This window comes from Hemiscyllium ocellatum, chromosome 3, assembly GCF_020745735.1.
Source record: "Hemiscyllium ocellatum isolate sHemOce1 chromosome 3, sHemOce1.pat.X.cur, whole genome shotgun sequence".
Classification (NCBI taxonomy): domain Eukaryota; kingdom Metazoa; phylum Chordata; class Chondrichthyes; order Orectolobiformes; family Hemiscylliidae; genus Hemiscyllium; species Hemiscyllium ocellatum.
In genome coordinates, this window is record NC_083403.1 from 80,727,672 (window position 1) to 80,754,704 (window position 27,033).

The 27,033-nt window shown below is 40.3% G+C and overlaps 1 protein-coding gene across 1 annotated transcript in view; it reads left to right on the forward strand.

The window, feature by feature from the left end:
- cd2ap (CD2-associated protein) overlaps nucleotides 1–27,033 on the forward strand; it is a 243,817-nt gene that overhangs the window by 139,489 nt on the left and 77,295 nt on the right. The window contains exons 4-8 of the mRNA XM_060851280.1: nucleotides 10,317–10,385; nucleotides 11,588–11,691; nucleotides 19,528–19,651; nucleotides 20,952–21,160; nucleotides 26,633–26,693. Coding sequence (XP_060707263.1) covers nucleotides 10,317–10,385; nucleotides 11,588–11,691; nucleotides 19,528–19,651; nucleotides 20,952–21,160; nucleotides 26,633–26,693 — 567 coding nt within the window. The remainder of the gene's footprint in view (nucleotides 1–10,316; nucleotides 10,386–11,587; nucleotides 11,692–19,527; nucleotides 19,652–20,951; nucleotides 21,161–26,632; nucleotides 26,694–27,033) is intronic.

A 27,033-nucleotide genomic window follows, 5' to 3' on the forward strand; every position in this document is an offset into this window, starting at 1 on the left:
TTCTTGTTGGCAAGTTCTTTTTGGTTATCTTGATTTCTGCCTTTGAAGTCAAAGAGTTTGTCATAGGTAGAGTCTGTTCTGATAAAGCATAACAGTTCTGCTCCTGTGCGATCCTGTGTTACAAGAAAATTGCGTAAGAGCAGTGTCATTTAAACCAGTGGGGCTGGATTGTTGATAGCCAATACAGGTCAGGAAAATTCACATTCCACAAATAATGGTCTAAATACTTCAATCATGTTCAAGCTAATTTGCGTTGAAGAAACACTCGTTATCGCAGAACTGACTAGTGTTATTGATGTAAATGTGAACTTTAAAAAGTAATGAAGTAACTTATTACACATTATTTATATGAAACAAATGAAACCCATGGGATTAAAGTTGCAGTGTTTGCTCAGGTACAAAGTTAGCTGAAGAACAGAAAGCAGAGCATTGTGGCAAATAATTGCTTACCAGATCAGAGGGCAATGTGAAGCGATATGACCTCTTGATCAGTTTTATTCAGCCTCTTGTCAAAGGATAACCCCCTCAACCCAGGGACTGATTTTGTGAACTTTTGTGTGCAAATTTAAATTGATGTGTATCTTTACTTAAATATGGAGATCAATACTGCTTACACTATTCCAAATATGGTTGCACCAAACAGTGGCACTGCAATATGCTAGCTTTGTATGCCTTTTATAAGCATACTCAAATCTCTCTCGACAGTTACAGGTTGCATGCCTTTATTTAAAAAAATCTACTTTTCCATTCTTGTACAATGAAAAATTCCACTCTGCCACGTAATGACCCGTCTGCCATTATGTTGCCTACTCAGATAGCTTGTCTATCTTATTATAACATCTCTGCCCTTCCCAGACATTATCTGTCATCTAGCTTCCCAGTGTGATGAGTTCCTTGATCTGGTTTTTTAAAACATTCCGCTAACCTTAAAAAGCTGCTTCAATTGGTTCTGTTTATTTTATCTCCATGCCTTGTTAGACTCTTGCTCAAAGCTACCTGAGGCCAGCTCGCTCCTCATAACTGTGTAATTAGGTTCAAATGTTAAGATTCTTGTTTGTGATTGGAGCAAGTTGTATTCGAAGCTAAGCCAGATTTAATAATACTCTAACAAAACACCAGAGGAAGAATTGGCAAACTCATGAAATAGGCCAACATGTGACGCATAAAGTTTAATGTGAGGAACTGGGAAATGATACATTTCAGTAAGAAGAGTATGGAGAGACATTGTGAAAACACAATAAAATTGTGGGGTTATGTGTATACAGTTGATTGGCACTGGAATATTGTGACCAATTTCTTGGCATCATGCTTTCGAAAGTATTTCAGGGTCTTGGTGAGGGTGCAGAGATTTAATAGAGCAATGCCAATAGTGAAAAGCTTAAAGTGGAGAGCTCAAAGAAATGGGGATTTTTGCTCTTTTGTGTAGAGAAGACCAAAGGAAGAGGCTTAGAGTGAAGTATTCAAAATTATGAAAAGAATCACGAGTAAATAAGGTTGAACAGTTTCAGGGACAGAAATGTTGAAAGAAAATTCAAGGTGACATGAAGACCTTTGTATAGTATATTCTGATGTGCAATGAATTGCCCAAGATAATGGAAGAAAGTTCCATTATAATGTTCAGAAAGCTGATTGGAGAGATACTTGAGATGGAAAGATTTTAAGGCTGTGGGCAAGGTAGTGAGAAAATTAGATATCATGTCAAGAGCTGACATGAATGTGACAGCTTTCTTTGTTTTATTACCCTGAGATTGTCCAACTTAGTATATAATAATTGTAGTTTTTGCAGATGTTTTCCAGTTATTTTAGTTAAGAACAATCTTGACTCAAATTCCCAAATTATTTTTGGCCAGTAGATAAGGTGGACTTCTTAACTGCTAAAAATGTAATTGAAACGAAATGAGATATTTAATAAAGGGAACATATGGGACATGCAGGGATTGGTATTAGGACCCTACCTATTCATACTCCTGCACTTCAGCCCTCACCACCTCTCTTGTCTCCTGCAGTGGTGAAAGGGTTCCCCTTGTCCTGACTTACCATCCCACCAGTGTCTAAACCCATAGGATCCTTAGCTGCCATTTCTACTACTTCCAATGAGATGCTGCCATCACCATGCGCACATTCCCCTCACCTTCAATGGAAAGCATTCCCTCCGGGACACCCTGTTGTTCTCCTTTATTCCCAACACCCTGCCACAGCACCTTTCTCTGCAACCGCAAAAGGCGTAGCACCTGTCTGTTTAGTTCCTCGCTCCTCAGTATCCAAGAGCCCAAACACATCTTCTCGTGAAGCAATGCTTTACCTGCACTTGACACAATCTCATTAGTGCACTCGCTGCTCAGTATTGTCCCCTCTACATTGGGGAAACTAAGCATGCAGTGAGTGACCACTTAGAATGCCTGCATTCTGCCTGCAAAGAAGACCCTAAATGTTCAGTTGCCTACTGCTTGAACATGTCACCCTGTTCCCTGGCCAACATTTAAGGCTCAGTCTTGCTGCAGTCCTCAGTCAAAGCTTAGCACAAGCTGGAAGACAAGCACCTAATTTTCTGCTTGGGAACTCTGCAGCCTTCTGGACTCCATATAAAGTTCAACAACTGTAGGGCTTAAGCTCTGTCATGTCCTTAACTCAACCCCCACATGCCGGACCTTGTTATCATGTAATCTACTATTACACACTACCCATTGTTAGCCACTAACAACCCCCATTAATAGCTTTCATCCTTCTAGTTAGTTTGCTTGTCTGTGTAACTGTTCTTCTCTCTTGGAGTGGCACGGTGGCTCAGTGGTTAGCACTGCTGCCTCACAGTGCCAGGGACCTGGGTTTGATTCCAGCCTCGGGTGACTGTCTGTCTATGTGGAGTTTGGACAGTCACCCCATGTCAGCGTGGGTTTCCTTTGGGTGCTCCGGTTTTTTCCCCACAGTTCAAAGACATGCATTAGAGGGAAATGGGTCTGGTTGGGTTACTCTTTGGAGGGTCGGTGTGAATTTATTGGGCCAAACGGTCTGTTTCCACACTGTAGGGTATCTGATCTAATCAAATAATCTCTTTGGGGGTCTATCTCCACCTGTTGTTTACTTTTTACCCCAACCCCACACCAAGCTTTTGCATATAAACCAACATTTTCCGAGCTACCATCAGTCCTGAGGAAGGATCACTGGACCTGAAATGTAAATTCTGATTTCTCTTCACAGACACTGCTAGACCTGCTGAGCTTATCCAGCAATTTCTGTTTTTATTTGCCTAGCTATTCGCAATTTGTTAATGATTTAGATGAGGGAATTCAACGTAATATGTCAAAATTTACAGATGACGCAAAGCTAGTTGGAACAGGGAGCTGTGAGGAGGATACAGAAATGTTAGCATATGATTTAGGCAGGCTAAGTGGGCAAATCCAAGGTAACTACAGAATAATGTAGGTAAGTTTGAGGGTATCACTTCGGTAGCAAAAATAGGAAGGCCGATTATTACTTAGATGAATGAAAATTGAAAGAGACAAATGTTCAACGAGAGCAGAATGTCCTTAGCACAATTGGCTGAAAGTAAGTCTGCATGTAGGCAGTAAAGAAGATAAAGTATATGTTGGCCTTCATAGTGGGAGGATTCAATTAGGGAAAGAAGGATGGCTTGCTGCAGTTAGAAAAGCATTGGTGAGACCACATCTGGAATCGCATGTGCAGTTTTGGTCTCCTTTATCTGAGGAAGGACGCTGTTGGAATAGAGCATGTACACTGAAGGTTTACCAAATTGATTCCTGGGATGGCAAGGCTGATATGAGGAGAGATTGAGTCTCCTAGAAACGTATGAAATTTTTAAAAATTCAAAAATGAAAGTGAAGAGTTAAGAGGTGGGTAGAATAAAGGAAAACTCAAAGGTGTTTTTACATATATAAAGAACTAGAGAATAATTGTGGAAGAACAGAACCTATTAAAAATGATTAGAGATAGATTCAAGATGGCGGCATGGGGACTGTAAGCCTTTCTGTTCCAGGTAGGCCACATTCTTTTCTTTTCTTCTCTCCTTTTTGTCTTTTTCTATTCTTGCCCCTGATGTTAGGGGGAGGCTGGGAACAGTGTGGTGGTGACTGGAGTGGGAACTTGTGGCTTCTTTGGCCCACTGTATGGACTCCTGGAATTGACTGCAGGATTTTGGCTGCAGCAATGACAGAGTGGTAGGTCAAGAGCAGGGAACTTGCACAAGTCCTGGAGCTATGTCTGGGACCCTAGACATTGAACGTGAAGTCTATTTAAGTACTCTTTATTCTTTTGTACCTCAATGGCGATGCAATACTTTTTTTCATTGTGTCTCCCTCCACATAAGTGACAAGAAAGCTCTTTGTCCATCCTTTTTTTTTCTTCAGGAGATGTCAGCACAGTTCTCGATGCATTGGCCTTCACAATGGATAAGGACACTACAGGTATAGATATCAGGCTGGAGAACTCTAAAATATTAGAAGAAATTTACATAGAGGCAGGAGGTACTAATGTGTTTAGCAGCCGTTAAGGTGGATAAATCTACAGGCCCATTTGAGATGTATAAGAGACTTAACTGAGACAAGGGAGGGCTTGGGGGGAGGACTTGGCGATAATTTTCCAATCCCCTCTCTGGCCACAGGTGAGGTTATAGAGGAGTGGAGGACTGCTAACACTATCCTGATAAGTTTTTAAAAAAGTAGGTAATTACAGGTCAGTCAATCTAACCATAGTGGTGGGAAAGCTATTAGAATTCTGAGAGGCGGAATATATCTGTGCTCAGAGATACATGGATTTACCAGGGGTAGTCAGCATGAATTTAAGGGAAAGTTGTACTTGAGAAACTTGATTTGAAGTTTTGGTGGAACTAACCATAAGTGTTGACAAGGGTGCAAAGGAGATTCATCAGGATGCTGCCTGGGCTGGAGAATCTGAGATTGAGGTTTAAGTAGAAAGACTGGGATTGTCTTTCTTGGAGCAGTGAAGATCGAGAGGGAACCCCAGAGGGGTTGTACTATTATAAGAGAAATAGATAGGGTGGATTGGAAAGAGCTTGTTCCAATAGTAGATTTTGGGGCTGGAGTATAAGAACACAAATGTTACGTGAAGTTAAACAAAACCCTAGTTAGATGCACCTAAAACAGTGAGAAGATTTGGGCACCACACCTTAGGAGCAATATACTAACTTTGAAGGGTATACGATGTAACTTTATCAGAATAATACCTTTACTTCAGAGGTTACGTTATGAGGCGAGATTATATAGGCCTGCTTTGTGTAGAATTTAGAAAGCTGAGGGATGACTCATCCAGGTTTTCAAGATAGCAACAGCAAAAGACAGGGTAGATAAAGATAAACTAGTCTCAAATAGTTTGAGACTGTAGAACTGGGGAGGCTGGTCTGAGAATTAAAATTAATGTCGAACAGTTCAGTATTGTAGGGTTCTGGTTTGCAATCAGTTATTTTCTGATTTTAAAGTGGTTGGAAAATCCCTCCGATCCTTGTTTCTAGATATTGGACTTTTTCTAGGGAATGAGAAATGAGGAAGGCAGTAGACAGGTACTTCGGGGCAAAAGAATATAAATTAAATACTGAAGCTAAGTATAATACAAGAGATCCAGTTAAATGCAATAGACAGGGAAATTGACCCAGTCAGCCACACAGAGGACAGTAATACTATTAAATACACTATTATCTGAATCAAACACCATTAGAACCTAAAAACAGCAGCTTTAATGACAGGATCTTTAGTCAGGCTTCCGACCCTTTGAGGCCCCAATGCACTGTTACCATCCGCCTCCCCGCGAGCTAGCTTGGAGCTTTGGGACCTTTAGGAGTTTGAGTTCACCACTGAGGAAAGCAGTTTCAAAGTGTGCCCGATTGTTGAGGTTCTAGCCATTGATTCTCTTCATTCGGAACAGGCAGGTGATTGGGAGCGGTTGTTTGGACAACATTTGGTTGGCTTCTCCCTCTCGGAATGTCCATTGTTTCGATAATGCTCTTGGTTTGGTTTTCCCAATTAGCTTCTTTGTTTGACCTCTGTGGTTCTTGGTTCTGAAGCTGCTGGGGTGAAAGCCTGTGCGAAGGCAGTTTGTGCAGAAGCTTGTTGGAGGGAAAAGAAAGGTACTGTCCCAGGTAGGATTGGGCTGCCAGTTTTACCGACTGTACCCTGTTACCTCCCCTCAAATCTGTGTTGTCCATTGTGTATCTGGTGTTTCTTTTGATATAGATTGGTTTCCCGATCATTAAGAGTAAATGTGAATGGATTTTGATTGAAGTTGAATGTCCGGTATGTCTGTAGGCCCCATATCGTCTGTGCTGGGTAGCCCAAGGTGTAAAAACTGTCTTGGGCTTGAGCTTTGTTAGTGTCCGTTGATTATTCTTTTGGAGAGGAGGTATAGAATGGAATTCCAGGCTAAACAATAGTTCCAGACAGAAATTTCATTTCTCCTGGCTCTACTGTCTTATTTGCTGCAGCCTCATCAGTCAGGGTTTTGCCCAATGTTCCGACACTGGATAAGCCCCTTTGCTACTTTAAAGCTGACACACAGAGAAGCTCACCTCACACTGTAATCTGTTAAATTTCAAGAGGCAAAGAATTATCCCAGATTTCACTATTTAAAGTAAAAATGAACAATTTTATTCTTTTAGACTAACAGATAACATTAAAACTGCTATTTATAACTCCTTTCTCTTAAACCTATCTTTTGCATCCCACTCTACAATACTAGTCCAATGTGTCAAAAAAAACCTGATGAAGAATTAAAAAATAAAATTACATTTAAAAGCCAGTCAGCTTTGCAGGATTTCCTTGGTAGGTTTTCCTCCGCCATCTCCTCTTCTGTTGCACAACTTTTGCTTATAAACAGGTACCTTTCAGAGAGCTTTTCTCCAGCAGTTTATACTTGGTTTTCTTGGCAGTTCTCCCCCTAACTGTTCAAAATGTCTGTCTGGCTTTGTACCCTAAATCATGAGATCCTTTCATTGGTTTAATGTTATAAAAACACTATATTCAAATTCTGTTAGATTTTAGTACCTGGTGCATAATTAAAATTGGCCAAATCTGAATTTGTTTTTTGTTCCATGGCAACTCAACTCGAGCTATTTGATTCAAGCAAGTGTTTTTTTTAAAACCTTGTTTGGTACTCTATGTGCTTTTGGTCAGTCCTTGCTAGCTTCCCCTCTCTTACAAACTTACACCTTCAAAACATCAGTATTGTAGATTTTGGAAAAGTCCAGGACCTTATCCAGTGACTTAGATGATGGGAGTTTTTGCTTACTCCTACAGGAGAGAGGTTAGGGAGCAGTTCTGCATACAGAGAATGGTAGAAGTTTGGAGCTCTCAATTTGTAAATTTTAATTCTGAGCTGGATACATTTTTGTCAAAACAATGTATTAAGACACATTAGGCCAATGGTAGGTATATGAAATTAGGATCTCATCGATTGGTGGAACAGGCTTGAGGGGCTGAATGGACCAGTCCTGTTCCCATGTAAGGGTGAAAAACCACAGGATTTAAGACCAGAGGCAAAAGATTTCAAACAGAGTTCAGGAGAAGTATTTTCAAGTTTGCTGGCAATGCACTGTGATGGGTCAGATCTCAAATAATGGTAAGACAGAGTCATTGGGTGCTTGGAGGCATGGTGTGAACATAACAATCTCTCCAATCACATCAACAAAATGCAGGAGGAGGTTGTCATCGACATAAGGAAGCTGAGTGGTGAACACACCCTGATCTGCATCAATGGTGCTGAGGGGGAAATGAAAGTGTGTCAAATTCCTGGGAGTGATGATCACCAACAATCTGTCCTGGTCCACCCACGTTGATGCTCTGATTAAAAAAGCAAAACAATGCCTCTATTTCCTTAGAAGGCTAAGGAAAGACATTACCAAACTTTATACTGAAAGCATCCAATCCAAATGCATCAGAATGCGGTATGACAACTAATCTGCCTTAACCATAAGAAATTGGAGAGTCATGATCACAGCGCAGTCCATCCCGCAAACCAGCTTTCCTTCTATTGCTGCCATCTGCACTCCCTGCTGCCTTGGGAAAGCAGCCAATATCCTGAGGCCCCTGCCACCCCAGTCATACTCTCTTCCATCACATAGAAGATACAAACGTTTGGAAAGACATGCTAACAGATTCAAGAATAGCTCTTTCCCCACTTATCAAACTTTTGAATAGACCCCTCAAATATTGAAGTTGATTTCTCTCTTCACCTTTTCTGTAGCTGGAGCACTGTTCTGCATTTTGTTCTAGTCGCCTAATGTATTTGTGTATGGTATGATCTACTTGAACAGCATGAAAAACAGTGTGTTTCACTCCATTTCAGTACATGTGACAATACCAACTTGAATCACCCAGAATGGATGGAAGTCCAAAACTCATTGGAAGAGTGGTTGAGTCAGTAATTCTCATGCCAATTAACAAGTACTTAGGTGTGGATGTGTATTGCCATAGCTTCAGGGCCTTTGGGCCAAGAGGTGGAAAATGGACGTTGTGTAGTCAGAACTTTATTGACTGATGTGGACATGATGGGCTATAAAAAGCTGTAAGTCTGCAACGTTCTGTAGAGAGGTTCAAATGCCACAATGGCAGGGAGTGAAATCTGAATCTAGTTAAAATCTGGAATAAACATCTGGTCTAATGGTGATCATGTAATCAGCTATGATTGTCCTTTTAAACAAAAATCCCATCTGGTTCAGTAAGGTCCTTTAGAGAAGAAAAACTGCAATCTTTACCCAGTCTAGCCTACATGTAACTCCAGACCGGCAGCAATGTGAATGACTCTTACCTGCCCTTAAGGAATTTTGGGATGGGCAATAAATGATGGCCTGACTGGAGATGTCCATCTCCCCAAATTTATTTTGAAAAACTGTTGTTTTACAACAAACTCCCTACTTCCCAGTATTATAAAGAACTGACACCACACATTACAGGGATAAGGATTGGCAGCTGAGGCAATTAGCAATCAGCAATAAATGCTGATTCCAACAATGGCACTCACCTAACAATAAGTCATCAAAACATGTCTTTAAAAATTATTTAACTTGATAGTGTGAAGTTTTACAAGTGAAATACCAGGGCTGCATTACAAAGACAATTTGTGTGAGTATACGACATGGGAATGCTTTCTTCCCTGGGATTCTGAGCACAGCTCAAGTACTGAGTGCAAACAATAGCAGATCCAAATTGAACGAAAATTTGGATATGAAATGTGGCCAAGTTTTGGCAATTTGGAGACACAATTGGATTGAAAGTTGGAGACAGAAGGTGGTGGTGGAGGTTGTTTCTTTGCACTTGAGGCCTGTGACCAGCAGTGTGCCGCAAGGATCTGTGCTGGGTTCACAGCTTTTTGTCATTTATATAGGCAATTTGGATGTGAATATAGGAGGAATGGTGAGTGTATTTGGTGTTATCTGCAAATATCCTCCTTCGCTGTCCACTATACAACCTGTTTTGGTATTATCTGCAAAACAGGTTGTATAATGGGCAGCGAAGGAGGATATCAGCAAGTACAAGGAGAGCTTGATTAGTTGGGTGAATGGGACAGGGAGGGGCAAATGGAGATTAATTTAGGTCAATGTGAGGTGCTGCATTTTGGAAAGGCAAATCTTAGCAGGACTTATACACTTAATAGTAGGATTCTGGGAGTGTTGTTGAATAGAGAGACCTTGGACTGCAGGTCCATAGCTCCTTGAAGATGGAGTCACAGGTAGACAGAGTATTGAAGCAGGCTTTGGTACACTTGCCTTTATTGGTCAGTATAGGAGTTGGGAGATCATGTTGTGGCTGTACAGGACATTGGTTAGGCCACTTTGGGAATACTGTGTACAATTCTGGAGAGGGAGATTCTCCCTGCTATCAGAAATATGTTGTGAAACTTGAAAGGGTTTAGGGAAGATTTACAAGGATGTTGCCAGGATTGGAGGCTTTGGGCTATTGGGATGGGCTGAATAGAGATGGACTATTTCCCCTGGAGTGCCGGAGGCTGAGATTATATAAACCTTACCGAAGTTTAAAAATTCAAGACTGGTATGGATAGCCGAGGTAGTCTTCCCAGGGTAGGGGAGCTTAAAACTAGAGGTTTAAGGTGAGAGAGAAAAGATTTACAATGGATCTCGGGCAACTTTTTCATGCAGAGGGTGGTGCGTGTATGGAATGAGCTGCAAGAGGAACTGATGGAGGCTGGCAGAGAAGAGGAGATGGAGGGTGTGACTAGTGTATTCAGCTTTGATAAGCTATAATCATATTAAACAATGGAGCTGGCTTAAGGACTTGGTTGGCTTAACCCTTCTCCTATCTTCTATACTCTGTTTTACCAACATGTTCACCTGGTAGTCAAGTATGGACGCTCAAGCGAAAGTTCTCTTCCTTACCGTGGGGGTGCTGAATCGAATGGTAACAACAGTAAGTGTTAACTAACTGTCATCTGTATAGCACAGAAAAAGATTAAACTTATATATCATTACCCACTGTTTTTTGTCAGTGCTTTGTTTAAATCACTCATGGGATGTGGGCATTACCTGCTGGCCAGCATTTATTGCCCATCCTAGCTGTCATCTCCCCATGACTTTTTTAACTGTGATATCACTACTTTAGCCACTGCCATGAATATTGCAGGGGGGTTATCTTTGACATGAATCTGAACTGGACCAACCATATGAATACTGGAAGTGCTGGAGCAGGCCAGGGCTGGGAATTCTGCAGTGAATAGCTCACCTCTTGAATCACTGTAGCCTGTCCATCATCTATATAGGCTCATCAGGAGTGTAATGAAATACCCTCCACTTACCTGGATGGGTACAGTTCCAAAATGCTATCCAAGACGGCCTGCTCCATTAGCTCCGTCTACCGCCTTAAACATTCATCCACTTCAGCTTTCCACGTTGGTGTAGGAAGCATTGGATTTATAAGATCGGCTGCACCGTTTTTCCGACCCTACGTAACAGCACCTTTTGAATCCATGACCGCAACCACCTAATAGGACAAGAGGTTATGAATGCATGGAAATACCTTTAACTGCAAATTTCCCTCCTTATCACCATTCCCCTATTATCAGTGAGTCAAAAACCTGGGACTTTTAGTACTTTTATTTTAACTGTCACTGTTATGTGTTGAGTTGCCTTCAAAGTAGAAATTGTTTTCGACAAAGGGAGTTTCAGAGGATTTTTCTGAAAGGGGAATATTGTAGAATTTGAGAATTACTCAGCAGATAATACAAACTGCTATACTTTGAGCAAAGGTCAGTCATGGTTTTAAAAACGTAGTTTCCAATGGTGACATTGGCATCTGGAACTTTAACTGTTGGTAAACATAGACTTCAGCTTTTTCCAAATGCATTCTGAAATTGACAAGTGCAGCAATTTGTGTTGTACTCTTGCACTATAATTAGGTGGTTTGGTGCTATTTCAGAAACTTGATGCAGCAGAGAGTGGGAGGGTGAGAAGTGAGGAGCTTCCCGGGAAAGCTACTTAATTTGCAAACCAAATTTTCTGCAAATTTTAGATTAAAATTGTCATTTGTAAGGTTATAGTTGAAACATAGCTTCTTGTAAAATCAATTCCAGTTCATACCACTAAAGGCAATTTCTGTGATGTCAATCCCAACAGGAAGGTTGAAGAAGAGGCAATGCGAAACACTATTTGATTATATCCCTCAAAATGAGGATGAATTGGAAATCAAGACCGGAGATCTTATTGAAATAATTGAAGAGGTAAGGTTTTTTTTGTCAATTGAAATCTTTTCTTCTGTAGGTAACAGTGGTCAAAAATTTTCCATGTAAAATTGTTTTGTGATTGAATACGCAATGGAAGGGAGATGTATAAACTTTTGTCAAAAGTTGTGTAGTTTTGTTTGCCTACCACCTCATGCACACACGTTTGTTTGGAAAATGAAAAGCTTCTGTTTAAATTTTCTTGCTTGAAGATGACCTCCACTCTTGAGTTAATTCAATTACAACTGTTTTAAAATTGTCGTCATGAAGTTGCCAAACTGGTTGCAAAAATTCCAATTCCAGCTCATGTCTTGGTGAATGCATGGTATTTTCTCTGCATAGGCTTCAATAGAACAGAAAGCATTATGAATTCCTGTGGCACAATGGTAACATTCCTACCTCTGGGCTAGGAGACCTGAGTTCAAGTCTCACCACCTTCAGTGGTATGTAATAACATCTACGAACAGGCGGATTAGAAAATATCTTTTTAAAAAGCACGCACTGGTTTTCATGTTAATTGAGCAATAGCACAGGATCTATCTAACTACAATAACAGGAAGTTATCTTTTTTCCCATGTTGCTTGTATCATTAGTTACACATCTGTTCATTTTGGAGAAGGATTGAAAAGATTTCTATTTTTATGGCTGGCTAGTGCAACATTGCAGTAGTCCTAAGGACAACTAACCTAATCCACAAGATACGGGAACTTAATGAAAGCTTGAATATTTCAATGTATATTGAACATAAAAAAGGGATTTCTGCTGTGGAATGAAGTGTTACATGGTTGAAGTTCTTACAGCAAAACTAGTGTTCCTCAGCATTATGCTTTTTTGTCAGTACTTTATGGATTTGGATAACTTTTTCCATTTCTTTTTCCTGCTTCTTGCCTCAGCTGCCTGTCACCCCTCCCCCTTGAAAGATTGATGACACAAGGCGATGTTTGTGCCTTTATCAATATTACTGAAAACAAGGTGTTTCTTTGATAGTCCTGTCGGACCTCCTGAGAGTTATGATATAGACCCAACTCTCTTCAGTTGTCTCCTCAGTGACCTTGTGTCAATAAAAACAGTGACTACAAGAGCAGGTTAGAGACTAGGAATATTGCAGTGAATAATTAATGTCCTGTCCACCATCTACGAGGTACAAGTCATGAATGGATGGAATAATCTCCACTTGGCTGTAGGGGTGCAGCTCTATCAATACTCGAAGCTCGACACCATCCAGAACAAATCACCCTGCTTGATTGGCACCACATCCACAAGTTACCACGTCCCCCACCATCAACTCTCAGTAGTAGCAGTGTGTACAAGATGCACCATGGGAATTCACCAAAATCCCCAGACCGCACCTTCCAAATCCCATTCCCACTTCCTTCTAGGAAGACAAGAGCAGCATTTACATGGGAGCACCACCACCTCTAAGTACCTCTCCGAGCCACTTGCCATCCTGACTTGGAAATATATTGCTGTATCTTCACTGATACTGGGTCAAATTTCTGGAATTCCCTCACTGGTAACAGTGTGGATCAAGCTACAGCAAGTAGACTATAGAGTTCAAGAAGGCAGCTCACCACCACCACCTCGACAGCAATTAGTGAGGAGCAGGAAATGCTGGCAAGCTAGTGATGCCCACATCCTGTGAATGAATAAAAAAAAATGTGCTGAATCCAGTTGAGTTTCTGGTCAATGGTAATCCCAAGGATATTGTTATCGAGGATTCATTGGTGATAACACTATTGAATGTCAAGGGATATCAAGTGAAACTGGATGAACCGCCTAGCATTGGAAATGACAGTGGCAAACTCAGCGAGGTCAACCCTGAGAATAGAAATATTGTGGTGAGCAGCTCACCACCTGACTCCCCAAAACCTGCCCACCCTTTACAAGGCACCAGTCAGGAATGTACTCCCCACTTGCCTTCATGAGTACAGCTCCAACGACAATAGTTGACATCATCCAAAGCAAAGCAGCCCATTGGATTGACATCACATCTGTTCCCTCTACCACAGATGTGTGCAGTAGCAGCTTATACCATTGGGGCGGCTCAGTGGTTAGTGCTGTTGCCTCACAGCACCAGGGACCTGGGTTCAATTCCAGTCACAGGTGACTGTCTGTCTGTTTGTTTGTTTATGTGGAGTTTGCACATTCTTCCAGTGTCTGCGTATGTTTCTTCCCTCAGTTCTCTGTGCAGATTAGGTGAATCGACACTGTTAAATTGCCCATGGTGTACAGGGATGTGTAGGTTAGGTGCATTCGTCAAGAGAAACGTAGAGTAGTAGGGGAATGAGTCTGGGTGGGTTACTTTTTGGTGGGTCATTGTGGATTTGTTGGGCTGTTTCTACACTGTAGGAATTCTATGATTATTCCAGCTCATATCTATGATCCTTCATCTAGAAGATGCATGGCAGTAATTCACCGAGATATTTTTAAAAGCACCCCCAAAACCTGCAATCTGAACTGCCTAGGTGGAAAAGGGCTGTAAATAAACAAGCACCCACAAGTTCTCCTCACTTCTTGCACTATCCTGACCTTAAATGATATTAAAGATTCCACATCATGCCTGTATCAATAGCCTGGAATACTGTATATCATTCAAATGTCAGTGGTACATAATGCATGAGTCACCTCTTTATAGAGGTCAGGTGAAACAAATGCATTTACTTCTGTTTGAATTGAAGCAGTTTGGAGGCAGAGTAAAGTAGCTGTGCCTGAGAGACTGGTTAGTACAGTCCTGAGTCATCTGGAGAACTTAGCCTTTACATCCAAATGGTTTCGAGTTGGTTCTCTAGATGCTTGGGACACAGCAGATTTAGGAAAATACCAAGTGGTGGATGCAGCAGCTAAGTGCTTTACTAGCATGGACTCTTAAGATGCAAAAAGCAGCAGTGTTGGCCCAAAGTAAGGTAGCCTTAACCTACCTTACCCCCTCAATTATCTCTTGTTCCAACCCTGAGTTGTTCCTTGTTGAGGGGATGGTAGTGGGAAATTTAGTGTAGTAAGAGTCGCAGGATTTGTGACCTTGGCGTGCTTATACAGATTACAATCTCAATCCACAGAACATGTTCGTCTCTCTCCGCTGCTGGACCAAAATGCTATCTGTGGAGGATACCTCGATATGGTTAAATAAGTTTGATGTGGAAATGGGTAGATTGCATGAAGTTCATTGTCTACAGATAAAATAAATAAAATTTAGCCCTATTGGGATGTATGTTTTACGATATCTGGGAGTTGGTAATTGGAATGAACCTCCTTTGTGGTTTTAAAAAATGCATAAAAATATTCTTAAAATGTTTAGCAATTATCACAAAGCAGCCAATTGCATTAACTAAGCTAAATGAACAGTATTGCCACAGTGCACAATTGTGTAGTGGTGAATTCCTGCAGCAGGAATTAACTTCATACTGCAAAACAAATTGTAAATAGCTCACTTTGTGGGATTTCTCTTGTGAGGCAAAGTAGTCACGATATAGTTGTACAAATAACTTTTCTGTTTGGTTCGGGAAGCGTTTTTAATAGCTTTTAATGATTAGGAGGATGTAATGCAGGTATTTGCTTTGTTTGCGTCTTTCACAATCTGGGAGATACCAGCAAGTATCACATGAAACATAATTCAACATGGAGAGGGAGAGTGAAATTAGATGGTAAGAGTGATACACGATTGAAGCAGCTGTGATTTAAAAGTGTGCTTCATGTTTGTACGAACAGCAGATCCACAGTTGTCTTCAGTCAAGGTGGATTCTGTGTTGTTGTTGCTCAATGCTGACCTTTTAGATATCTCTCTTCTGTCATAACTGATGACGTGGAAGCTTCTGATTGGCTGTTGCCAGCAGGAAAATTAAAGCAGTCTTCTCTTTGGATTGGATGAAAACATGTTATTTGTTTTGGGCACGTTGCAACTGTCGTCTGTAATCACTTCTGATTCTAATGAAGAGCATTTGCTGAGATATTAACTCCGCAAATGCTGCATTTGTACCATTTTATGTTGCATTTGAACCATAAATGGCTCGGGTATTCCAATTCTGAAACCCTGTCGCCATCTGTGATTGGATTGAAAAATTAGCCACTGTTTGTTTGGATAATCCTGTACCGGAGCTTCCTGGATTGTGGCCTTCTGGTCCAAACCTGTCTTGGAATCCTCTCCCACAGCAGGGAAGACCATTTAGAAGCCATGTTACACCATTGCAGCATTAAATATCTGAGCAAAGGTAGAGTAGTTTTAAAGGGGGATTTTTAACTTTAACATGGATTGGAAAAGGCAGACTAACGCTGGTGAAATTCTAGAGTGTGTCCAGGATAGTTTCCTACTGCAATGTGTCCTGGATGCAACAGAGACCAGTAATATTGAATTTAGTAGTGAGTCAATAAGTCAATTTTTAATTAGGAACTTAATTGTGCATGAACATTTGATCAGATAGCGATCATAACCTGATCAAGTTGAACATCGTATTTGAAAGTGAAAAGAATGAATCAGCTCCTAGAATTTTAAATTTAGGTAAGGCCTACTTTCATGAGATGGAGACTGTCCACTGCTCATGGGTAAAACAACTGATGAACAGTGGAGGATGCTTAAAAAACACTTAAATGTAATTTAAATTTGTGGTATTGGTTAACTGAGTTACAGAAATGCAGCCTGATGATTAAATATCTAAATGTGAATAAATAAATACTGATAGGAGCTGGTGAGCTGCTTGCATCCACTTACAAATTGTAAATGCAAGCTGCAGTAGGGTAATTGGAGGGGAAGTTTGTATTTTTTCAAGGGATATGGGCATTGTTGGCTGTGTTAGCAGTTATTCTTGACTGATTCTTAATCAGTAGGGGAATCAAAGATAACAGGGTAAGGGCATTACAGTGTTTGTAAGGAATTTCGGATCAGCTACGATCCTATTGAATGTGTGGAGCAGGGACTGAATGGCCTACTCCTAGTGCTATGTCATATAATACAAAACCAGTTTATGCCCCTGAGAGAGTAAAGCTCCACTTCATAGGGGGGTGGGGGTGGAGAATGAAAAAAGAATCCATGGACAACTAAAGAGATAAGGGACTGCATAAAACCAAAAGAAAAAGTTTGCGAAAAACAGCACCGATCCTGCTGAATGGGAAAGATACAAAGACCAGCAACAGGTCACATAGCAGGTTATTAGAGCCACTGAAAAGGATTTTGACAAGAAGCTTGTTAGGGACTTCAAAATCAATAAGAAATTGTATAGTTACAAAGAGGGGAAGCTGTTCATCAAGTATAGTATTGGCTCATTAAAGACAAAGTGGGGATGCTATCGATGACTGTGGGGAAATGGAAGATCTGTTAATGATTACTTTGCCTTCCTATTTGCAGTAGAAAAGGAGGATAGCTTGCTAGATAGCCCAAAGAAATTAACAACAGATCAGGGACTGAGTAAAATTGACTTAAGCAATAATAAGCAATAACCTGACCGTTTTCATCCAAGGATGTTAAAGGAAGTAGGGCAGCACATATAGATGCCCTGTTTGACAGTTCCTAGATACAGGCGTCATCCTTCTGGATGGGACGATTGCACACATCACTCCATTCTTTTTTTAAGAAGGGCAAAAGAGGAAAACCAGGGAATTATGGACCAGGTAGCCAAACATCTGACATGGAAAACTTGTTGGAGTCTATGATCAAGGATGGTGTAAGTCAATACCTCAGATTTTCAATTAGTCTGGGACAGACGGTATGGGTTTTTGACAGTTATGTCATGCCTGAGAAACCTTATTGATGTGACTAAGGTAATGGACGGGGAATGTCTATGAATGTTGTTGAAATGGATTTCCAGAAAACATTTGATAAGGTCCTACATAAGAGGCAGTCAACTAAAGTAGAGCAGATATCAAATTACTGACACGGCTGGAAAATTGCTGAGTTTGACAAAGTAGGGATAATGTGTTGATGCTCAAATTGGCAGGATGTAACCAGTGGTGTCCCACAAGGATTTGTGTTCAGGCCTTAATTATTCACATTATTTATTAATGAGTTGGATAATGGCATTGAAAGTCATTTTTCCAAATTTGATGATGACACAAACGTTAAGAGCCATTGTAGAGTAGATGATGATAGATCACTATCTCATTATAATGTAATGCTAAGTGAATAAACAAACAGTAGCAGATAGATCACCTCACACTTACACTGAAATCTATGTTGGGCCAAAAAAGGATAGATCAGGATATTTTCTAGATGGTGTGAAGTTAAATACTGTGGTATCCAAAGAGGCTTGTGGGTTCAGGTGCATAATCTTTAAAATGCCACAAATGTGTAGAAAATCAAGAAAACTAAAAGGGTGTCATGGTGGCTCAGTGGTTAGCATTGCAGCCTCACAGCACCAGGGACCTGGTTCAATTTCAGCATCAGGCGACTGACTGTGTGGAGTTTGCACATTATCCCCGTGTCTGAGTGGGTTTCGTCCGGGTGTTCCGGTTTACTCCCACAGTCCAAAGATGTGCAGATTGGGTGGATTGGCCATGCTAAATTACCTGTAGTGTTAGGCGCATTAGTCAGCGGAAATGTAGAGAAATAAGGGAGTAGGTCTGGGTAGGTTACTCTTCAGAGGATCAGTGTGGACTTGCTGAGCCAAAAGGCCTGTTTCCACACTGCCGGGATTCTAAGTAACGGAATACTGGCCTTTAGATTGAGAGGATTGGATTAAAAGGATGCCAAAGTTATGCTGCTGTCAAACAAAACCCTGATTAGAGCCCACTTGGAGTCCTGTGAGCAGATCTGGGCACCATAGCATAGGAAGGAGGGAGTACAACATAGGTTTATGAGAAAACCGTTGAAGTCCAGATGTCGAAGTTATAAGGAACGTAATACAAATCAGTCCTGTTTTCTCTATATTTTAGAAGATTAAGGGATGATCCGATCAAAGCCTTCACGATAGTAACAAGGTAGATAAAGTTAAACTATTCCCACTGATTGGGAATTCTAGAATCAAGGAGCTTGTTCAAAACATTTGGGCCAGATAATTCAGGAGAGATGTTTGGAAGCACTTCTGCTCAAAATATGGTGATTTTGAACCTCTTTCAGAAATAGCAGTGGATACTAGGTCAGTTTTAACTTTACATTTGAGATACCATATACATTTTTAAGTAAAAGGGAATGTAAGGTGGGCCAAAGATCAGCCACAATCTCATTGAATGGTGTTACAGTCCCAAAGGGCTGAATGGCCTATTCCTGTTCCCATGTTGCTATATTCTGTAGCAGGCACCTTGGCAGCAACTGGGTCGGCCTGAAACTAAGTTAGAGCATAGGGAGTAAGGTCAGTGGATAAATACTCAGGGTAGATTGAGAGATTTGGGTCAGGTTTGGAAGTAGTCAGATTGTCTCTAGTTTGTGCTGTATCTGGTCAGAAATGCCAACTCTGGTGTGGCAGTTTGGAGGATGATGTTGGGTTCAGCTTTGGGTATTGTAGTTAGATGTTAGGTAGTCACAGGCATTCAATTTTGTAGCTGCTAGGAGTAAGAGTAGATTTTTCATCCTCTAAGTAACTGTAAAGCTAAAGAGAATCAAAAACCTCTCAATCTCTGATGTTTTTTGATGACTCCAGATGCACATGAAAGCAATTTCCCAAACAATTTCCGTGGCGCCAAATTTAGCAGGATGACATGGAATTTGTGACATGCAATTCACATCTACTCATTGAAATAGCTGGCCCAGTAATTCAAATGCAGTCAATTGCACCATCTAGTGGCCTAATGCATTAAACCATTGAATTGTGAATTGTGAAATGATCATGTATTAACTGTGCCTCCAGACTTTTGTGCTATTTACATTTAGTAGTCCTTCCATTTTGAGACTTTAATGGGTTGTATTTCCTACAGGTTGAGGAAGGTTGGTGGAGGGGAGTCCTGAACGAGAAAATTGGGCTGTTCCCATCCAATTTTGTGAAGGAGTTGATCGATCAGGCAGAAGATGGAGACTCCAATGAGGTGTTAAGTGAACCAGGTAGTGATTTATTTTCTTTCAAACCAGCTCAGAAGTAACTGTGAAGCAAATAATTTCATATGTGCAGAATAAATCATAGCATGCAATGTAACTTAAAATACTGAGGCATTGTAATAATTAGGCAGCATAAAGTTTTCAATTTAAGATGTTGGGGTGAATTTTCATTTCTATTGCCTGGACAAATGTGACCATTTTTCTCTGCCTCTTATGTTTCTATTTTTTTCAATAGTCCATGTAAAATCATGTAGATTTTGTTCCCGTTCTACAGTTTCCCCCACCCCTCCCCTCCCCCCACCATATTTCCCTGGACAACCTGGGAAACACGAAGAGTGAAAGAATTTATTTGTGGCAGAACTAGATGTAGAACGATTGGGTTTAAGACCATAGTGTTGGGAGTCATGTCAGGGAAGGGAGAGGTGAAGTGGTGAGTGAGTTTAATAATTATCTAGGAGTAGGAGCAGGTTTCAGGATTCATTCCTCCATTACTTGCTGTATAAGCTTGAGTGAGTTGAAATCCTCTGCACATCTCTGCCTCTAGCTCAGAGTTGAGGACTCTTGCAGAGCATTCTGCATGTCTGTCAGCTATAACAAGGAAATTTCCACAGAATGAATTAGTCATAGAGATATACTGCATGGAAATGGACCCTTCGGTCCAACTTGTCCATGCTGTCCAGACATCCTAAATTAATCTTAGTCCCATTTGTCAGCATTTGGCTCATCCCTCTAAACCCTTCCTATTCATATATGCTTCCAGATGCCTTTTTAAATGTTGTAATTGTACCAGCCTCCACCACTTCCTCTGGTAGTTTTATTCCATCCATGCATCACCTTCATCTGTGTGAAAACATTGCCCCTTGGGTGCCTTTTAAATCTTTCCCCTCTCACCTTAAATCTATCTCTCACATTGCAATTGCACCGGTCTCTTGTTGAAGGGTTTTCCAGTTTTGTACCGTAGTTTGATTGGCTGTGGTCAAGGAATGTTATTAGTCTGGTTTTAATACACAACTTGTATTCTGTGGTACTGTTGTTAAAGGTCACATAAGCAGATGAAGAGGTTTTTGAGAAGAATTGGAGAGGTGTCTGTATTTACAAGTATCATCTCTCGTTAATCCTGTTATGTGTGAATGGTGTCTAAGGTTAAAGAGCCTCTAAAATGGATTCACCAGGAGATGGAAAACTAATGCATCTACATCGGTTTAAAATTGGTTAGCTGACACAGTTAATTTCTGTTTCTGTTGTACTAAAGGTGGATGGATTATACTGTTTTATACAATTGAGCACATTTTGTTTGCTCTAACAGATGTGCCAGTCAAGGATTTAATTGGACTAGGACCTGCATCACCGACATCACCAACTGAACTCCCAGTGAATGAGAGTCCAGGAGCTGGAACAACTGCCCAACCCAAGAAAATCCGTGGTGTGGGATTTGGAGACATATTTAAAGAAGGATCTGTAAAACTCAAATCAAGGTTATCCAATTCTGATTTGGAGGATAAAAAATCAGACAAGGTAGGCTGAGTATTACTGGAGAAGTATTGTCCACAATAATTGATTTGTCTGACATGAAGTATCAAGTGTTGCTTAAAATAAGAGATGCTCAGACATCCAAGGACTTAACTGATACTCAAGTTAATAGAAACTTCCTTTTGGGTGATCTATTAATTAATTTAACTCCTGATGATGAGCTTGTCACTAGATTTGGCAAGACGGTAGTCGAGTGGCATAAATGCATGTCAGCTTGGTTTAAAGATGCACTCTTCATCTCTCTGATTGTATAATGGAACTTTATTTGAGGGTTTAAGTTTGTTATTTGGCTGGTAGGAGTATGGTATGGTCAGAAGCTCCCTTCCAAAAGACAAGGTTTGCAATGTCTTTTAATAAATGGGTGACCTTTTGGTGAAAGTTGACATGAGGCGTTAAATACTGAGTTGTAACCAACATTTATTTGTTAATTAGCAGTACAGAACAGGTGAATTGATCTTCCATCCCAACAATACAATGAAAACCGTGCACCTAAAATCCTGTCCTACCCTTACAAACATGTGAATTATGAGTCAAAATAGGCCATTCAAACCCTGACAACCTTTGATATTCTTTGTGAACAAGAATCTAAACATTTCAAAAGTTTAAACATATCAACAATCCTGCTTCCACTCCCTTTAGACACACTCTCAAAGAATGTGTCAAGACCATTTCGGATTTTATAAACCTGAATCAAGTCAACGCTCACCCTTCTGAATTTGAGTGAAAATAGCCCAGCCTGTCCAACCTATACTATTAAGACAGTCTGCTCATTCCAGGTGTCAGCTTAGTCAAATTAAAGCAAAATACTAAAATCTGAAAATAAAAATGGTATGTGGTGGGTCAACTCAACAGGTCTGGTTGCATCTATGGACAGAGTTCTGAAGAGACAAATTGGACTCAAAATGTAAACTCAGTTGCTCTGTCCACAGATGCTGCCAGATGTAGAGCTTTTCCAGCACTTTCTGCTTGTATAGCTTACTAGTAAGCCATCTCCAATGCATTCTTCCTTAAAGGAGCAGACTGAAACATAATTTGCTGTATGTATCTGCACACTAACATTTTGAGACCTTTGTATTAGAGCACCAACATTGCTCTGCACCTCACAGTTCTGTGTTACTCTCCATTTTAAAAATACATTGGTGTTTTGAGTCTTCCTGCTGAGTGAGAAGCTTCACATTTTCCTGCATTACACTCCACATGCCAGATATCTGTTCACTCATTTAATCTATCCAAAACCGTCTGCATCCTTGTCACATGATCTTCCCAACATGCTTTCCTACCTACATTTGTGTAATTTGCAAATGTCATCACCATGTCATGTTTGCCTCATCAAAGTCATTGATTTTTTGAAAAAAATGTTAGCACGCTAGAGACATGTTATACTACTCATCATACCCTGGTGACCTGAATTGGACCAATTTGTACATATTCTGTTTCCTGCCAACCAACCAATCCTCTATCCTGGTTGGTGTATTAATTCTAGACCATGAGCTCCAACTGTGCCCTATAATCTTAGATGTAGTACCTCATCAACTGCTTTCTGAAGTTTCAGCACATTCCTTAGAATATTTTACACAGTCGTTCCTGTGTGGAATGAACTTCCAGAGGAAGTGATGGATGTGTGTACAATTGCAACATTTAAAAGACATTTAGGTAAATATATGAATAAGAAATGTCTGGAGGCATGTGGGCCAAATGCAGGCAGGTGGGACTAGTTTAGTTTGGGATTATGGACAGCATGGACTGTTTGGACTCAAGAGTCTGTTTCTAGGCTGTATGACTCTGACCCTGTGATTACCTTGAGTTATTCTGAGTAACCAGTTATGACCACCTGAAAGACTGATTAATTCTAAAACTTTCTCTGTGATTGACATCAAGCTAAGGTATTGTTTCTTTGCTGCTTTCTTCACTTCTTGAATAGTGATTCTTATTCCAGGATGGTGGAATCTTTCCAGATCTAAAAGAATTTAGGAAAATTAACACCAACTGATCTACTACCTCATTAGCCACATTCTTTCGCGGATCAGCATTCTACTCACAGCAACTCTCTTGCAACCTTTTCTTAAATTAGAGCTTAAGAGCTAGAATTCATTTTGAGATATTCTCTGCCATTCTTTGTATTTCAACATTTATTTTCTGTTCTCCTTAACTTCTTAACATGAATTATTGGACTGCATCTTGAAATTTTTCTTTCCAGTAAGATTATCATTTTTCTAATATTCTGAAATATCTCTTTAGATGTCTGCCACGACTTCTCTGCATCTCCTCAAGTAATATCCCAATTCACTTAAACTAACTCAGTTTTCATGTCCCCTGATGCTGTTTATTTAAGTTTAAAATAAATGTCTTAAACCCAATCCTCCCCCTTTCAAATTGGATGGAAGATACCATTGTGTTATGTTTGCTGCTCCATAGAGTAGCTTTTACTCTGAGGTCAATTTTAATTCTGTCACATTGCACAATGCTAAGTCTCATGAAGTTTAAATCATTCTGTCTGGTTTAAGAATGTGCTGCTCCAAGAAATTATCTTGAAAGAGTCTACAAACTCCTCATTCAGGCTACCGTTGCCACTCTGATTTTTTTTCCAGTTTATATGTAGGTTGAAATCGCCCACAATTTACTACTGTCCCTTCACCGTGAGCACCCAATATTTATTTGTGTATACATTGCCCTACCTTGTCGTTACTGTTTGAGGCCTGGAGGTCATTCCCCAAGTGATGACTCTTTCTGACTATTACACCTTTTCATCCAAATTGATTTTACCTCCTGATCCAAGGTTATGTCCAGATATTCCACCACTGCCTTCTTTGAGAAGTGCTACATTTGGCCTTTTGATGGGTTTCTATTCTACTTGAATTTTACATGCTCCTTAGTTTTTAGAATCTAGTTCTCCTCATTCTGCAGCCAAACCTCTGTTTCACATGTTGGGTCTATAATTTTCACTTCGTTATGTGCTGTCAATTCATTTAGTTGAGCCTGAATATTTACTTAAGACTTTTTTAAAAAATGATCCTTTTAGCTTTTAATCTTGACTATTGGTATATTCTTGTTTCCTTTTCTTTCTCTGTCCCTTGTTGCCATTCAGGACCTTCATTTTTCACATTAATATTTTGGTTCCCCGCCTTGATTTGATTTACCCATTCTTGAACCTTGCCCCCTTGTTCCCTAGTTACTCAGCTCACAAGAACCCTACACCAGGCATGTTTTAGGTGTACACTGACCCTACTTGGAAAAATTAACGACGAAGAATCTACAACATTCAGACGCCACATTCAATTCCTTGACATTCTAGTTTCCCCACGACTGGACTGATGTTCAATGAAGCAGAACATGCTTTTCCAACCTAGTTTTTGAATCAAACATTCATCTCTCTAAACCTATTCACCTTATGCCAATATGCACATGGCTCAAGTGGAAAATGAGAGATTATTATCTTTTTGAGATACTTTGTTTTTCAGTTATCACCAAATTTCTCGTACTGCACAGCTCTTTCCTAGTTCTGACCATTTCAATGGCATCAACATGGGCCATGGCTGTTTTGAACTAAATTCCCAGGTGTTGTCATTCAGCTCCTCTCTTTCAGTCGAAGTATCCCTCAGATGGGCCATGAGCTCTTCAGCTCAGTATTCATGCCAGTGCCTTACAGAATCTGTGGCTGAAATTTATCTACCCAACCTTGCCGCCTCTTCTCCATGAAACTTGTCTTTTGCACTAAGCTTCTGATTACTTGTAGTTTTCTGCTTCAGAAAATTAGCCCATGGATTCACTTTGGGATGCTTTACAATGTATGAGGCACTCTACAAATGCAAATTGATATTCGTCACCCTGCTGTTTGCTTCCAAATTTGCTGCCACGTTTACATACACTGTAGCAGTGGTTATTCTTGTTAAGTAGTGTGCAAAACTTGGAGACATTCTGGGAGCTTAAATATTGTAAGGAAGTAAATATTTCCTTCTGTTCGTTGCCAAGTGTTGTCGTCATATGGAGGTGTGCAGGGTTATGTATGACTGCCTCATTATGTATGGTGCTTACATTTCATGAGCCAAATAGATGGAGGAATGGAAATACAGCTGGGAGGTCTGCCTGGGGATTTCCTGTGATTGCCAAACCCCTATGCTGTCTCTAACCTCTTGTGCAAGTACTCCCAATAGGAAAGAAACAATATTAATGGGACCACAAATATTTTTTATTTGTTGCCTGTATCCCATGGCTTTCACCTTTATGGTGATATCCTGCTTGTGCAGAACTGCATGATGATTAGGCTGATAGTAGAGAAATCACTGTCAATGAACCTACCATAGTGACCAAGATTACTGGTGAATAAAGGTAAAATGCTGTGGATGCTGTAAGTCTGAAATGTAAAGAGAAAACACTGGAGAGACTCAGCAGACATGGCAGTATCAGTATCTGTTGAGAGAAGCAAGAGATTCCTGATGAAGGGCTTATGCTCGAAACGTCGAATTCTCTATTCCTGAGATGCTGCCTGGCCTGCTGTGCTTTGACCAGCAACACATTTGCAGCTGTGATCTCCAGCATCTGCAGACCTCATTTTTTACTCAATAGTTCAAAGACTACTCTGCAATAGATTTAAGGCTATATTTCCAACAAGTGCTGCCTTTTTGACAAGTGGGATATGCACAGTTGCAACAAAGTGGCGAATCAGTCATGATTGTATTGGATGAGGGAGTAGGCTTGAAGGACAAATGATCTATTCCTCTTCCTATTTACTCTGTTCTGGAGTATTAACAGGTCCCAAGTAGCTCCAAGTGTCTTGATTGGTACTGATTGCTGGTAGCACTCTTGAGTCTCTGGCTTCTTAGTTCAAGTCTCACTTCAGGGTTTGAGCACAAAGATCTGCACAGACCATCCAGTGCAGTGCTGACAACGTGACATGATCAGAGGTATCATCTTTTGAATCAAGATCCTAATCAGCAGAGTTATCCCAGGAAACCTGACTGGTATTTATCGTTCAATTACAATCTCTAAAGAAAAGAAGGAATTTGCTGGTCATTGCTGTTCATGACTGTTTGCTGTACATGAATTGGCTGTCCCAGTTCTCACATTGCAACATTGACTGCCATTCAGAAGTACGTGACTGGCTGTATAGTTGACATGAGCAGTACTATATCTCGGCAAGTCTGTCTTGCTTTATTGGGCAGAAGTTCTCTGTCACTTCATAAGCAGACAGAGTTGAATCTGTTCAGTTGCTGACATGACACGTTTAGAAACTGATTAAATGTTGTTCTTGTGTGGTAACAGAGGAGGTCAGTCAATCAGTAAATAAAATCAAAATGATTCTATTTGACAAATTCTAAAACAACATTTAGAGTCAGCAAGAATTGCTTCATGTGGTGTGTGATCTTTGAGAGACTCTCGGAACACTTGGTAGAATGCAATTATTAGATGCTTTACCTTTATATGTTCACTAATTCCATGCTATTTTATGTACTTTTACAGCAAGTAACTCCAACCAGTAATGCTGAGGCTGTGAAACATGAACCAGAAAATAAAAATAAAGGTATATTTCAGAAACCCTAATAGAACAAGTTACTTACAAGTTGTTTCCTTATTTTCAATCCCACTTACCAAGGTTTTGACCTTCCTTATCTCTAATCTTCAATTCCATAATTCCTCTGATCTGGCCTCTTATTGCCTTTCCAGTTATAATTGGTGGCCAACCTTCAGTTACCTAGGCTTCAAACTCTGGAGTGCTGTCCATCCATTTCCACCTCACTTGAATTAAAGTCTACCTCTGTCATCTGATCTAATTACTCCTTGTTTGCCTCGGGATTGTATTTTTTAATAATAGTCCTGTAAACCATTATGGGAAGTTCCATTACTTCAGAGGTGCTATAAAA